At 45.5% G+C, this 16314-nt stretch overlaps 2 protein-coding genes across 3 annotated transcripts in view; one reads left to right on the plus strand and one right to left on the minus strand.

Moving 5' to 3' along the window:
- TSG101 (tumor susceptibility gene 101) overlaps positions 1 to 8780 on the minus strand; it is a 282331-nt gene extending 273551 nt beyond the window's left edge. The window contains exons 1-2 of one of the 2 annotated variants that reach the window (XM_075882468.1): positions 8376 to 8780; positions 4086 to 4170 (exon numbers count right to left, since the gene is read on the minus strand). In XM_075882468.1, the coding sequence (XP_075738583.1) occupies positions 4086 to 4170; positions 8376 to 8420 (130 nt within the window). In that variant the 5' untranslated portion in view covers positions 8421 to 8780. The remainder of the gene's footprint in view (positions 1 to 4085; positions 4171 to 8375) is intronic. The other variant, XM_037418098.2, reaches the window with a different exon arrangement.
- Positions 8781 to 10762: 1982 nt separating this feature from the next.
- LOC142783778 (uncharacterized) lies at positions 10763 to 11218 on the plus strand. The gene has a single exon (XM_075882347.1). It carries the CDS (start codon positions 10763 to 10765, stop codon positions 11216 to 11218), a length of 456 nt encoding a protein of 151 aa, XP_075738462.1.
- The last annotated feature ends 5096 nt before the right edge of the window (positions 11219 to 16314 follow it).

Consider the following 16314-nt stretch of genomic DNA (forward strand, 5'->3'; position numbering starts at 1 on the left):
GCTGTTATGAACTTTTGGTGAGATCACTGGCACTTTCGCTAATTTGGCAGGCATTAAAGACGGCTGTTATACCCTTACGTCTAGTACTCTCAATGCAAACAGACTGTTGTTATCACATTCCTTGCCCCGCCACGGTGGTCTAGTGGCTAAGGTACTCGGCTGCTGACCCGCAGGTCGCGGGATCAAATCCCGGCTGTGGCGGCTGCATTTCCGATGGAGGCGGAAATGTTGTAGGCCCGTGTACTCAGATTTGGGTGCACGTTAAAGAACCCCAGGTGGTCGAAATTTCCGGAGCCCTCCACTGCGGCGTCTCTCATAATCATATAGTGGTTTTGGGACGTTAAACCCCACAAATCAATCAATCAAATCAATCACATTCCTTGCTAAGAGCCTACGTGAAACTAATAAATACTATCTTTTGAACACAACCTCACATAACTCAGATGAACGCTGGCTATAGGAACAATGATCACTCCGATTGATGAAGCGGTTTTTGCACTGTCAGTTAACTAAGCTCAAAGCAGAGGTTATAGTAGCCCAGAAACTTTAGGAGCATGTCTTATTAGGCCTCGAGATAGCAAGCTCATGAATGCACCCTCCAAGCAATGCAGCTTACATCCTCTCTCCCTCCCACCCGCCCACCCGCCCCACCAAAAAAAACAACAACAAAGCAATGAATGCTATAACCTGATGTTTAATTTTTTTAACCAACAGCTATTCACTTTGGAATGCCAGAGGCCGACGTGTAACAAGGCGTAGCCACTTCACCCCAGAGCCGCCAGCGATAGCTTCTTTATTAAAAGCTGCACGTATTAACGAACGAATTCTGGCTGCTCCAATTAAGAAGCATGCTATTGATAATGAGATGACATAAAAAAAAACATGCGAAAATTTCGAATAAGGCAATCTCAAGTTCGAAATAGCAGGGTGTTATAGGTGCTTTTACCGCAACTGCGATTACAAACGTGGATGTACTGGTGGAAGGAATTACAAAAATGAACTTCTGAATAAAGATTCGTGAATAATTAAAAATAAAGTAAAAGTGCTGACCGGTTTCTACTGAGCACGTGTTCTGTGGACGCAAAGCGCGAGAAATTGGACCGCGATATCAAAAAGTCCACTGACAAATCACAGCCACAGTTTCACGCCCTGATTGAACTAGGCGTCACGAACCCCTGCAAAGAGCGCATTTCACCGTTATGAGGACTTGCACAAGAGATGTTGCGTTGGCAACAAGCATAGCATTGTCCATTACTTAGGCCCAATCGGCGCAGGAGTGGGATCACTGCATGTGGTGCAAGAGTGTAGGAGAGGGTAGGTACAGTGCTTTGCCGTTCCTTCTCTCGCCATTCGCTGTCTTTCCTCCCTGCGCCTCACTTTCCTGTCCACTCTCGACCGTTCGCTGGCTGAGCGCCTCTCAAGAACAACATGAAATATGTGCTCGAGACGCTGTTGTTAAACGCCAACGCCAAGACAAAAATTCTGTTTGTTTCGTTCACTTCATAGTATTCTTTAAGGGGAGATGCTACTCGAAGACACTTTTTCCTTAATGTCCACCCTAGAGCAATGAAACTTGAGCTGTTTATGAAACTTTTATGCTGATTTCAAATATATAATCAGTTTTCTTGCAAGTTACACACTTTTAGCACTGCAACATGACAAAGTGAAAACAACTATTTTGCCCCCCCCCCCCCCCCCCTCTTTTCATCCCTAAAATTCTGTAATTTTTTACCATTCATAGTTCATAATGCTTCAAATGAAGTGTAGAGTGCAAATAACTAATTAAGAAGCACATACAAAATATGTAGTACACGTGAAAAATAATAAACGTAAAAAGTGCATATTTCCCCTAACCTAGTAAAGGTATACATACAAATTTTTCATTATACAATAAAATATTGAAATTTAAACTAGATAAGTGCATTTGTTATATTTTGGAAAAACATATATTATCAAATCTGATGAAATTCGCACACCAAAAAGAACAATCCTTCTTGTAGTGGCCACTGCGACTAAAATACGCCAGCACAATGAGTTTGTCCCTCTCGGCGTTTTCGAGCCGACTCCTCACAGACATTTCGCTCACAGACAGGGCCATGAAACGCTTGCCAAATATCCACTTTATCTGGCAGAGCCTTGTGCCAACTGCAAAAAAGAAAGAAGTGTGACAAGACTGCGAAATCCAAACCAAGTCCAGTGTCTTGTCATTTTGAAGCCATGTTTGTGCCACATACCGTCGTACATAATGGCAATGTCGTCCCTGCTAAGTACTCTCACAGCGAGCTCTTTCGATCTCTCAAGATTGGCGCTGACGTCATCTATTGCCGCATCACGAACTTACTGTTTGACGGGTGTGAACGACTTTGATGCATTGGCTTTTGCAAGCCAACAACTGCCGCAAATTGGACCAGCTGCTCACACGTCATTCTTACAGAGCGCGCCGCACAACGGCTTTCACTTGCGAGTAATGCCATTTTTCATTCATAACAGAGAATATTTACACGAGAAAAGCATTGTTCAGCTACGCTCCTTGACAAGACATGAACCCCGCAAATAGGTTTCACAGCACATACAGGGGCGTAGTGGCCAATGGGGGTCCCCGATTCGTACTATGTGATAAGCCAGTCGCGGCGCTCGAAAAACGCGCAAAAGAGTGATTGTTTTATTATTTCTTGCGCTGCATCAGCAAGAGAAACTGTTGTTATTTGAAGAGTGAGGCTCGATTCTTCGACTCATGCGATCAACAATGGCTAGCGGCGGCGCATTATCGGCGGCAAGGTGCTCGAAGACTGCACACTTTCGACCTTTTAACAGGCACCTTGTGCTCTTTAGATGCAATTTTAATGCATTTCCAGGTAAGTCTTGACCTGTATTACTTTTTTCATAACAGTAGAGGTACTATTCTTATTAAAACAGGCAAAAATAAAAAATCGGTAATATTGAAAAAAAAAACTCGCATTTTTCGACCCGCATCTCCCCTTGACCGTGCACGCTAGCTTCTAGAGCTGAAAATGCATACCGCATTTCTTACGGCAGAAAAACGCCAGATGTGGCTGCACGGTGTAACAAAAAAAAAAACAATATTCTATCAATTCTCACATGCGAAACTCCCTTACGGACGCTACGCAATGCATTCGAATTTCCTCCAATTCCCTTCGGGAAGGGGGGGAAGGGGCATTTTGTCACTTGTCTTGACAAGACAAATGTACATACGTTATTTTTCATTGTCCGAAATAAATATCTACTGATTTATCTACTTCCCGTCTTTGCGGTACCATTTCTACACTTGAATTCATGTTGGTCCATATTGTATATGTGCTATTTATCAAATATGCTTCAGCTGATCATCAGCACCGTCTTTTTCTTTGCTGTCTTTGTCAATCCCACTGCAGCCTAAATGAAATCTGTTTTGATCAATACTCATCTGTAGCACCTTCTGGCTAAATATGGTAATCAATGAATAACGATTGATTGATTGATATGTGGGGTTTAGCGTCCCAAAAGCACCATATGATTATGAGAGACGCCGTAGTGGAGGGCTCCGGAAATTTCGACCACCTGGGGTTCTTTAACGGGCACCCAAATCTGGGCACCCAGGCCTACAACATTTCTGCCTCCATCGGATATGCAGCCGCCGCAGCCAGGATTCGATCCCGCGACCTGCGGGTCAGAAGCCAAGGTGCTAGCCACTAGACCACCGCGGCGGGGCAACCAATGAATACGAATAAAACACCTCCTCTCAAGGCCTTCCAATGATGGTCACTTGCAAGCTGTTAGTAGTCTGATACATCTGAGATGAAATTTTTTCGTAATTGGTCGAAATTTCCCACAGGCCTTGGTAAAGGCTAATTGCATTTGGCCTCCAAAAAGATCTTGTTCCTCATACAAATTTCAAGCGTATACGCTGAGAACATTTCCCGTAAAAGATTAATGTGTAGCAACATAAAAGCTTATAAAAACCAATGGCATATTGTTTCAGATATGCTAATTTATATGAAGGCTGCCACTAAGATAACGAGTGTTGCTTCAGCAGTCAGTTCAGATAAAACGAAATTTCACTGGCTCGTCTTAAAAGTAAGGCTTACCAAACTGCGATGTAGTTGGCGAGAGGTTCCGATAGTGCTGGAGTACATTAGTGATGTCCTTCCTGGCCTGGTCAGGATAATGGTACTGTAAGAGAACAACACACAAAAATGTGAACTGGCCAGAAGGCTGACATTTTTAGAACTTTAGGCCACACAGCAACAGCTTTAGAGGCTGGTCTGTTCTGTTCTCAAGTGTAATAAATTACGTGATCTCGTCATGAGTTGGCAACAGACTAATAATGATGAGTTTTGTCCTGAGTTGAAACTCAGGACAAAAGGTACACGAAGCGCTAACTTCCATTTAGACAAGCGCTAACTTCCATCTAAGTTTGTTGTGCAGAGCACAAAGATACATAGATGACAAAAATCACCAAGCCAGCACAGAACATGCAGCACAGTCAGAGACAAAGCTGGACCTGCGTCCCTTTAAGAGCATATTATATAGACTCTACAGGGGCAATTGATATGGTTACACATGCAAGGCACCCAACACGCTGTAAACCACTTTCAGGAAGCACCCACTACGCAATTATTCATTAGTTGGTAGATAGGTAAGGCTGCACACATGTAAAACATTAAATGCACTTTGCTTGTGTTGTGGCTGATGAAGAATTATGGCTTAACTTTCATCTGAAAGCATTCAATGACCCACTCATTGCAAAGTTGCTTCGCATCATGCATAGTTGTTATTTTTCTCTTATACGACACTATTTTAAACATGTGAACACGTTTCCTTACCCAACATGACCCCTGTATAGGGCGTTTTCATGAAGGGGTTTCAAGAATCAGAGTGGCTCTGTGGTAATACTTGATTGCTAAGCAGAAGCCCCGGGTTTAAATTTCATCAATTCCTTAATTTCTCCAATGCATTCCTTCTTATTTCCCAAGACAGCATAGAGGTTAGGGACACAAGCGCTGGCAATGACGTATAACTATGGTGCCTAAAACGGCTCCTTTTAGAATCTGAATACAGGTTTCACTGTAATATACTAGGGCCTCAACCTGCACCCCTGTCACCAGAGCCACGATCGAGAGCAGACAGTAGCTGCTTCGCAATGGCTAGGTAGGTGGCATGGAAGAATAACAGCCATTAGTGGTGGTATCTGTTACCAGGTTGATTCCATTGCTTCATCTTGAGAAGCGAGGTTAAGGGCATGGAACCTTACCCACTATTAGAGGTTCTTATGCTTGATTGATGATGATAGGCACTAAGAGTGGCCAAGGTTCTGAAAAATTTTTCTTGTTTTTATTTTTTTCTAATTATACCTGATAGCTGTTACGAACACTGGCAGCAGCGAACAGCTACCCCACTACAACTGCCCTTGTGATCTGATAGCAGCTTTTGCAGTAAAATCAGGTGACAAGTGATGAACAATTTGAAGATGAGCAAGGCAAAAAATTCAAACAAAAACATACTAAGAAACCTAAAATCACAGTATATCCACGAAGTGGATGATGATGAGTGGGTGAAGCAGTGCGATCGTTTGCTGTTACCGTAGGTTACCCAGGACACTGACCATCACATCATCATCAGCCTGACTACACTTAATGCAAGGCAAAGGCCTCTCCCATGTTCTGCCAGTCAACTCAATCCTGTGCTTGGGCCTACCACTTCATACATGCAAACTTACTAATCTCATCTGCCCAGCTAACTTTCTGTCTCCCCCTCACCTGCTTGCCTTCCCTTGGAATGTAAACTGTGATCATTAATGAGCAGCCGTTATCTTGCCTTCGTGCTACATTCCCTGCTCATTTCTTTTTCTTGATTTTGACTATGATGTCCTTAACACCCTTTTTTTCCCCGATATACACTGCTCTTTTTTGTCTCTTGATGTAACACCCATAATTTTTCTTTTCATTGCTCGCTGCATCGTCCTCAATTTAGGCTGAACCCTCTTTGTAAGCCTCCAAGTTTCTGCTCTGTATGTAAGTACCGGCAAGATGCAGCTGTTATATACCTTCCTCTTGAGGGATAGTGCAGGAGTGCAACAAAAATAGAATTTGGAGCAATTTTTGGAGCATCAAAATGTTACTTTTGAAGCAATAAAATCCTAGTTTGGAGCAGGTTACAGGGGAAGAACATTCATTTTCTTATTACGAACGACCAACTTTGCAGCAGCATGAGAAAGAATGACTAGATTTAGAAAAAACAATATATGTACAAGTCATTCAACATTTCCGAAATCATGCAGAGTGAATATGAGCTATTTCAACAAAACCAGCATTTCATTTAACCACGCCACTCAGCAAACAATGGTGTGGTCTATATTAGAATTCACCACGCCTCTCAACTTGTTTGACAGAGCCTGAGGATTAAAATGTGGGTTTCCCAAATAGTGGCCATGAGATTCGTAAAACTGGAAAAAAAAACTGCCACAAGGTTCTGCTTGAATTTTTACAGCTGCAGAAATGTCATACAGTACTCCAGATCATTCTGTCGCTAACTTTTTAAATGCCAGCAATCATATTAGTACTCACAATAATGCAGCATATATAGGCATCAGTAACTCAACAAACTGTGCTGTGTCTTGAGACAACTGCTATAAGCCCCATTCAAATCTTAAAACGCTTCTTTGCAGGCCACGCGTGTACTGCTGCGAAGGTGGCTTAAGTGATGTTTCTGCACGGGTTAGAACAAACAAAAAAATTTTCTTGCCACTAGCCTCTTCCTATTTTTATTCATGAAGGGGTTAGGTTCAGAGCACAACTTTTCAGCTTGCTGCAAGGCGCATTTGATCAGATAATGCAACAATGACACGTGCCCGTTGGCCTGGCAACAGCACCACATATAAATCGTATGTGGCATTGCAACTAACGTGGTCATGGCATGAACGAAAGCTGGAAGCGCACAACCATGATGTACTGCAAGTCTGTAGACTTCAAGGTTTAATTCCTAATGGTTCCTAACATGCTTGGCCGTGTTTGCTGACTAGGAAATTCATATTTCTCGCGAGGTGTTGCTGGTTACAACCACGCTTTTTGTCTTAAGTTGCGTCGTCCCGCCAGTAGATATCCGCTGTGGGCAGCAGACTCGTGGGCGCACGGCGTTGTTACTTCATATGGTCTATCACGTTTCGCGAGTGTCTTGGCCTAATGAGCAACTATCGTACACCGCAGTTTAGGGTTAGGGTCTGCCCACTTGGATTGATTGATGACGCTAACTACAGGACGCCAAAGTGGCCTCTATTTCTCGCCCATATTAGGGTAAATGAGAGAATTTTGAGGTTTTTCAGGCATTTTGGTGCAGCGTGGTGCATGCAATTCCAGGAAATTTCATGGTTTTGGTGCAGCTGGGTGCACAATATAGGAATTGTATCAAATTGGCACAGCTGTTGCACCCCTGATAGTGGTAATCTACTATTCATGACTTGACAATGCTTACCGAATTTACTCCACCCCAGCGTTATTTTTCTAGTTACTTCAACCTCGTGGTTCAGCTCTGCGGTGTGTACATGTCCTAAGTAGACATACTCTTTTACAATTTCAAGTGCACTGCTACCCATTTTGAGTGGTGTTCTCTTCAGAGGTTGTTGTACATTACTTTCATTTTCTGCAAATTAATCTGAAGTCTTTCCTTCCTCCTCTCCTTGTCTAATTCAGTAATCATAGGTTGCAATTCACTCCTAATTACTCAGCAATGCAATGTCATCCGTAATGTGCAGGTTACCAATGCACTCCCCATTAACTCTTATCTCTAACTATTCCCATTCTAGGCTTTTGAAAATCTTCTCTAAATATGCGGTAAATAGCAATAGGAGATTGCATCCCCTTGTCTTACACCCTTCTTTATTGGTATTCTGTCGCCTTCTTTATGGAGCACTATGATGGCAGTTGATACTCTGTAGATTTCTTCCAGGGTGTTATATATGTTTCGGCGACGCCCCGATTTCGCAGTGTCTCCATGACTGCTGATTTCTCTACAGATTCAAGTGTCACTCACATGTGACCTAAACCACTCACATGTAGATGTGTGAGACAGCGGTGGCGGCTGTGGCGGCTGCATTTCCGATGTAGGCGGAAATGTTGTAGGCCCGTGTACTCAGAGTTGGGTGCACAATAAAAAACCCCAGGTGGTCGAAATTTCCGGAGCCCTTCACTACAGCGTCTCTCATAATCATATGGTGGTTTTGGGACATTAAACCCTACAAATCAATGAAACATTTTATCGTCATGACATAACGCGTTTGTCTACGTTTCGTTGCGCTGCATTACTGTAAGATATTTACAGGTTAAAGCACGCCCAGGAGCTTATTATGCAAGGCAGTCATACAGGTGGACGAAGTGGCTTACCTTTGCGAGCAGAGAAGATAGATACTGATCCAACGACTGGGGCATTTTCGCACGGACCGAGTTTCTAATCGGCCCCTTCCTCGGTCTATTCAGGCGGTCGTGGCACCCTTACCACTGTCACAAAGCCGTCACACAGAACAAGATGACGTGCCTGAGATTTTTCACGACGAGAAACACAAAAACCAGCGTTGCAAAAACAGTCCGCACAGCGCTACTTCCACATCTGAATCAAGAATTGAAAGGCGTTGAGTGAACCCAGTGCTGCCAGATCCCAGAACACCTACTACATACCACGTATATTTCTAGAAACTGTAAAGGTGTTTTGTGGTAATACTACGAGAGGCTGGAACTTTTAGCCTCTGTACTACAGTGGCTGGATTGGGAAACTGTGACTAGGTCCCTGCGGCTCGCGTGCGCTTCTTGGATGCAACCGCACGGTGGCGCTCACGCTCGCTGGCGCTTTATGCCCTACAACAGTAGCCTGCGAGCGCTCGCTGGCGCTCACGCTCGCTGGCTACTGTTTCTGGACATAAAGGGTGCCTATGACAACGTGGACAGGGGATTGCTGTGGCATATACTGGAAGAGGAGGGGATTGGGTCTGAATTTGTAGGGCTGCTAAGGGCAATATATGAGGATAACAAGGCACACATTACATGGGAAGGGCGTACATACACAGAGCCCGTGTACATTCGAAGAGGTTTAAAACAAGGGTGCCCTCTTTCGCCATTGCTGTTCACACTGTACATTAGAGGAATGGAAAGACGACTAGAGGAGAGTGAATTGGGCTTTGATTTGTCACACCGAAACAATGGAGTGTTAGTGGAGCAACGGATTCCGGGATTGATGTACGCAGACGATATAGTGCTGCTGGCGGATAATGCGGAAGATCTTCAAAAACTGGCTCACATTTGTGGTGATGAGGCAACGTACCTAGGCCTACATTTTAACCCACAGAAATCTGGAGTCATGGTATTCAACGAGGAAGCTCATGTAGCACCAATAAGGATACAACAGGAAGCCATATACCATTAGTAAATAAGTACAAATACTTGGGGATCTGGCTTAATGAAGGAAAAGGCTACCTGAATGCTCATGAAGAACACCTCAAACTGAAAGGGAGACGAAATGCAGCAGTAATGAAACATAGAGCACTTTGGGGATACAATAAGTACGAGGTAGTACGAAGCATCTGGAAAGGGGTAATGGTGCCGGCGCTCACGTTCTCTAATGCCGTATTATGCTTAAAGTCAGATATCCTGTCGGGGCTGGAGGTTAACCAAAAGGCAGTCGGCAGGATAGCTGTGGGAGCTCACAGTAAGACTACAAACGAGGCTGTACAAGGCGATATGGGTTGGGCTTCATTTGAGGCGAGGGAAGCACAAAGTAAAATACGGTTTGAGGAGCGACTTAGGCATTTAGATGAGAAGAACTGGACAGCCAGAGTGCACAGGTACCTGTACCTGAAAAGTGTGGACACCCAATGGCGGAAGAGGACGTGAAAGCTGGCGACTAAATATAACTTGACCGCGGCAAATAAACAAAGGGGGCCAGTTAAAAAGCAAGTGAGGGAAACAGAGACGCTCATGTGGAAAGAGAGGATGGAAAAGAAGGGATCGCTGGGAATCTACAAGGCAGGCAAACAAGAGATCCGGAAAGAGAACTTTTATGACAACAATAAAGGTAGTGCGTTGCTCTTTGAGGCGCGGGCTGGCTGCTTGAGAACTCTAACTTACAGGAGCAAATATTCGTCACAGGATGAGACATGTGTTGGATGTGGCATAAATAAAGAAACAATCGACCACATAGTCATGGAATGCCAAAAGATTCAGCCGGATAAAAATGGGGGAAAGTCACACTTCCTGAGGCACTGGGCTTCGCAATTGATGGAAGCATTAACTGGTCAGCAGTAGGTATTACTAAGCAGCGGCTGGAGTATTGGTGGAGGAAAAGCAGAGAAGTCGATAAAATAACATCCCAGCCAAGAGTAGCGGCTGGGCAAAATTAAAAAGACATCCGAGTTGAGGGACAAAATTTAAACTCGAACTATTAAGGTAGGCTAGATGGCGCATGCTGTCACCCCGATTTAAAGGGGAGGCCTTTAATCATCATCATCATCATCATCACCCAAACCATCGAGGTGGCACGGAGAGAAACCAGAGGTCTGCTTGGATGCTTTCTGGATGTCGCCAAGGCTTATGATAGAGTGCCACACGAGGAGTTTTTCCACCAGTTAGACCAACGACAAATGCCGAGCGTGTGGACAGACTTTCTCCGGCGGCTCTATGCAGATAGCTCGGTGGTAGCATGCTTCAGAGGCACTAGAACACAGCCTGTGAGGGTGACAAGAGGACTCAGACAGGGCTGCCCTTTGTCTCCGCTGCTATACATGCTATATGTGGCGGGACTCGAGCAGGCACTCGTGGAATCGGGAGTTGGCTTCGCGTTCCGACTCATGATTGGTGGGGTGGCGCAGACATGGACCCTGCCCGGCTTGGTGTTCGCTGATGATCTCGCACTACTGGCTGAGCACAGCAGTGACCTTCAGAGGTTGGTAACACTGGCGGCCGACCACCTGAAGAGTCTGGGCCTTAGCTTCAATGCCAAAAAATCGGCCATATTGCAGTTTTCAGGCGTGGAGACCATTGATGTGCAGCTTCCCGACGGAGGAAGCATTCCGGTATCAAACCAGTACCGGTATCTCGGTGTCAACCTTTGCGCCTCCGCAGATATCTATGACAAGCAAGAGCAGCACGTTCGACAGGCTTTTGTGAGGGCCGCCAACGTGCTGAGACGGCGGAGTCTGTGGGGGTTCAACCGGTTTGTACTGGTGCCCGAACTGTGAAAGGCAGTACATGTGCCAGTGCTGACTTTCGCCAACGCCGTCATCTGCCTGTCTGTAGCAACACGCCAGTGGTTGGAAAGAGGTCAGCGTGAGGTCGGGCGACTGGCGCTGGCGTGTCATGGACGTGTAGCTGTCGAAGCTGTACAAGGCGACCTAGGATGGTCAAGTTACGAGGCACGCGAGGCAAGGAGCAAGGCGGCCTACGAAGGACGTCTTCGCCTCACGAACGACCAGCGGTGGGCCCGTCGTGTATTTAGATACACAGCTATCAAGGGCATGAACACACCATGGCGCAGGCGTCTCCACAATCTGTGCCGCAAGTACTCCCTTTTTACTGACCCTGTCCAGGAGGACAGTGAGAGGAAATGGGCAGTAGGAGTACGGAATAGAGTGCAGGAAGCTGAGACGTCGATGTAGCAGGCGGCTACGGAGAAAAAACCCAGCCTGGCCCTATACAGAGCTCACAAGACCACTATATCCGCCGAACGATTATACGACAATAATGTCGGCAGTGCGTTTCTGTTTTAGGCCCGTGCTGGAGCGCTCCGTACTCAGGTGTATCGCCGTCACTTCGACCCGTCGTTGGCCGACAGCACTGTGCAGTGCAGGACATGCGGGAAAGACGAGGAGAACATTGATCACCTGGTGCTTCACTGCGAACGCCTGTGTCCCCGTCAGACAGATGGCGCCACACTACCGGAGGCACACTACCCAGTTTCAGTTCGGGCTGTCAAGGTGGATGGACGTGTTTTTTGAGCGCTCCGGATGGACTGCGCAGATAAGTGTTTTTGCATGTTTTGAGCTTGTCTTTATAATTATAAGGCAGCGGTTGAAATCTTTGTAGCACTTATTTTATGGTACGGCTTTTTCGGGGGCCAGACACCAGGTATTTATTAGTTAGTGCGGGTATGTGTGTTTGAAATTTTGTTGTTGTTCTTTATTTTCTTTTGCCACCCCGTGGGGGAGGTGCGCGTACATTGAACACGCAAATTTTTGTAGTAGAGCTTAGACTTTCTTTTTTTTCGAAGTGCAGGGCTCGAGTTTAGTAATTATCGAGTATAGGGACAATTGGTGTCAGAAAGGCATGGTTAAAAAGACTGTAAAGTGTTCAGGATGTGGAGTGGGTTTGAAAGTGGACCCAAGCGTAGAAGCGGATGGAGAAGAGGCTGACGCGAAGTGTAGGCAATGTGAGGTGGAGGAAAAAATGGAGAAAATGATGGTTGCCCAGAGTGAACTGCTGATGAGAATTGCCGAGCTCGAGACTGCGTTGGCGACAGAGCAAGAGGAAACGAGGGCAATGGGAGAAAGACTGAAGTCCGCCGAGGAAGCGCTAGCGAAGTTGAACAAAGAAGCGACCTACCGAGAAAACAGTAGGGAACCGGCAACCAGAACTGTGGAGAAGGAAAAGCAAGCAAGTTTGGAAAAAACAGGTTTAGCCAGTTCAACTGTCCCAAGGCCCAGCTTCAGCGAGGTAGTGGTGGGGCAGAGAGGGAACAAAGAAGCTGGCGTCACAGGTGCAAGTAGCCCCCAGGTGCGGAACGCTCCAGCTGAAAAGTCACAGCATGTGATAATCGCCGGGGACTCGAATTTAAATCGATGCACAGAAGGCATCAAAGAGAGGTTAAGAGGTGACAAGAGCGTTGCAGTAGGGGCGTTCCCAGGACGCAAGCTGGAAGCAGTCATGAGGCAAGCGAGCGCAAAGCTCAAAACGACAGCTGATAGACAAAACCTCGTGATAATTTCAGGCGGTTTAAACGATGTCCTCAATGAAGATGCAGCAGGACTAGCAGCCACACTGGCGAAAGGCGTCGATGACATGCGCGCCACTTCTCCTAAGGTACAGGTAGTGATATGCACAATACCGGAGGTACCGGTGCGTGATAGCAACCTGCAAAGAGCGGTGGCCAACGCAAACCAAGAGATATGGTGGATGAGTCGAGAGAAAGGCTTTGAGGTGGTGGAAATAAACAGAGAGGTGCATAGGTGGGGGGGTTTTCAACGAGACAGAATTCACTTCGATGGGCGGCTAGGTCATGAGGTGGGTTGGCGACTTGCAGGACGCGCAGTAGCTTTTTTTGGAGGGCAAGCGAGCCCTTCGGGGTGCAGTATAGCTAGTAACGAGGAAAACAGCCAGGGAGACTCTTTGACAGGTGGTATGGACAGATGCAATTCCAAAGTGGCACCATTATCTATGATAGGTAGAGTCCGGGGCATAAACAGACGTAGCCACGAGCGCCGAGCCAATTCAGACATAGGGTATATTAACATGCAGGGTGGTAGGAACAGGCTTAAGTGGAAAGAGATAGAAGAACAGATAAGGGAAGAGAGGCCGATGGTATACGGTTTTGCAGAAACACATCTTAGGGACATGGAACAACCTCCGAACAATCCGGACTACGCGTGGGAATATTGTAATAGAACAGAAGGCAGCAGAAAGGGGGGTGGTATTGGGGCATTCATTCATAAAAGTACAGACTGGCAAAGGGTCAAGCAGGAGTGCAAGGAACATTTATGGCTAAAAGGGAAAATGGCAAATCAAATGACACTCCTTGGTTTCGTGTACTTGTGGACCGGAGCAAACGCCAGAGAGGAAAACCAGGCAATGGTAGAGTGTATATCAAAGGACATTCAGGAGTTAGGAAGAGAGTGCGAGATATTTATACCAGGAGACATGAATGCGCACATAGAAGATATAGATGGGTATACCGACCCGACAGGCAAAATGATCATGGATATCTGTGAAAGGCTTGATTTGATCATTTGCAACAGTACCGAGAAGTGTGAAGGGCAAATAACATGGGAGGTAGGAAGGCTTCAGTCGAAGATAGATTATGCACTGATGTCACATAGGATGTATGATAAGCTCAGGGGAATGCACATAGATGAAGGTGGCTCCAGAAGTCTAGGTAGCGATAACAAACGTATCAAGCTAAGTTTTGGAAGAGCAGTGAAAGTGGGAAGGAGACAAGATGAGCCACTACAGAAAAATTTTTATTCAGAAAGGCAAATTGAAATAGCCACTAAACAAATTGAGAAAGTAATCACGGAGGATAATAAGACAGTGTGGACATACACGAATCTAATTAGACTCTTTGAGCTAGAGCTTGCTAAGACGCGTGACAAGTCACCCCGGAAAAGAAGACACAAACGTCAGGAAGACTCTAGGGAACACAGACATGCTAAGCAGCGGGGTGAACCGACAGATGATCTTGAAATAAAATTGGAAATTTCTCTAAGCTGTAGAAGGAATTCATCTCTTCTGACCAATAAAACGATTAGAAGAAAAGGAGCTCAGTGGCTGGCAGAAGTACATAACAAAGATAGAAAGGCAGCTGCGAAATTTTGGAACCACCTAAACGACGAGCCTAGAGCAGAGTTTTATAACTACAGCCCAAGGTGCTAGGCTAGAAGGGGACGAAGCTATTGAATATATAAGAACAAGGGTGACAGAAAAATTTCAACAAAGAAGTACTTTATGCACCACAATAGACAAGGAGGAATCAAGTGGTGCAATGCCTCCATTTTCACAACAAGAGTGGGAAAGGGCTGAGAAAAGGGTTTCTAGTAGTACATCAACAGGCCCAGATGGCATTCCAATTAGGCTGATAAAGACATTAGGTCAGAAGTCTAAGCAGGCTTTGAGAGAGGCAGTGAGCACAATAATAATCGATGGTGAAGTTCCCGATGGATGGAAACTTAGCAGGATGAGCATGATCTATAAAGGAAAGGGGGACAAAGCTGACATAAACAACTACCGTCCTATAACAGTGACATCAGTGGTCTACAGGCTGGCGATGCCGATTATAAAGGAAAGACTGCAGGCGTGGATAGAGGATGAGGGGGTGCTGGGGGAACTGCAGAATGGGTTTCGGAAACACAGGAGGTTGGAAGACAATCTGTTCTCACTGACGCAGTGCATCGAAATAGCAGAAAAGGAACACAGGCCCCGGTGGCTAGCATTTTAGGATATCAAGGGAGCGTACGATAGCGTGGTTCAAGAGGAATTGTGGGGAATACTGGACACTCTAGGCGTGGAACTTGTAGTCACTAATCTTTTAAAGGGTATCTATAAAGGTAACAAGGTAGTTATAAAGTGGGAAAAACAGGTATCCAAGCCTGCAGAGGTAAAACGGGGGCTTAGGCAGGGGTGCCCCCTGTCACCCTTATTATTCATGATGAACCTACAAGGATTAGAGGCAAAATTAGAGGGAAGTGGACTGGGCTTCAACCTCTCTTTAGTCAAACAAGGAAAACTTATTGATCAGGCACTACCAGCATTAATGTACGCGGATGATACAGTGCTAATGGCCAACAACAAGGAAGATTTGCAGAGATTGATGGACATCTGCGGTAATGAGGGAGATAGATTAGATTTTAGATTCAGTAACGAAAAATCAGCAGTCATGATTTTCAATGACAACGAAGGTAGTGAGCTTAGAATACAGGAGGTCACGCTAGAGATAACAGATAAATACAAATATCTGGGCGTATGGATAAGCAATGGGACCGATTATCTGAAGGAACACGAAATCTACGTGACGGCTAAAGGTAACAGGAATGCAGCAGTCATGAAAAATAGGGCACTGTGGAATTACAATTGGTATGATGTTGTGAGAGGAATATGGAAAGGGGTCATGGTTCCTGGGCTGACGTTTGGCAATGCGGTCTTGTGCATGAGATCAGAAGTTCAAGCAAGATTAGAATTAAGCAACGTGGAATAGGTAGGCTTGCTTTAGGAGCTCACGGGAATACACTAAATCAGGGAGTACAAGGTGATATGGGATGGACATCATTTGAGGGCAGGGAAGCTAGCAGCAAGATAAAATTTGAGAAACGATTGAGAGAAATGGGGGAAGAGCGTTGGGCTAGGAAGGTTTTCAGCTACTTGTACATGAAGAATGTCGATACAAAATGGAGGAAGCGAACCAGGAAGTTGACTGGTAAATACTTAGAAAACGGCAGGTGGCCAAACCAAAAACAACTATCGGTTAAGAAGAAAGTGAAGGAAACGGAGACTGACATGTGGAGAATGGGCATGATTAAGAAGTCCGCACTAGAGATCTATCGAACATTTAAGCAGGAAATTGCCAAGGAAA

Source organism: Rhipicephalus microplus, unplaced genomic scaffold (assembly GCF_043290135.1).
Source record: "Rhipicephalus microplus isolate Deutch F79 unplaced genomic scaffold, USDA_Rmic scaffold_12, whole genome shotgun sequence".
Taxonomy (NCBI): Eukaryota; Metazoa; Arthropoda; class Arachnida; order Ixodida; family Ixodidae; genus Rhipicephalus; species Rhipicephalus microplus.

Excerpts from the sequence above, each read along its gene's own strand:
- LOC142783778 (XM_075882347.1), top strand. The coding sequence starts at position 10,763 with ATGCTATATGTGGCGGGACTCGAGCAGGCACTCGTGGAATCGGGAGTT.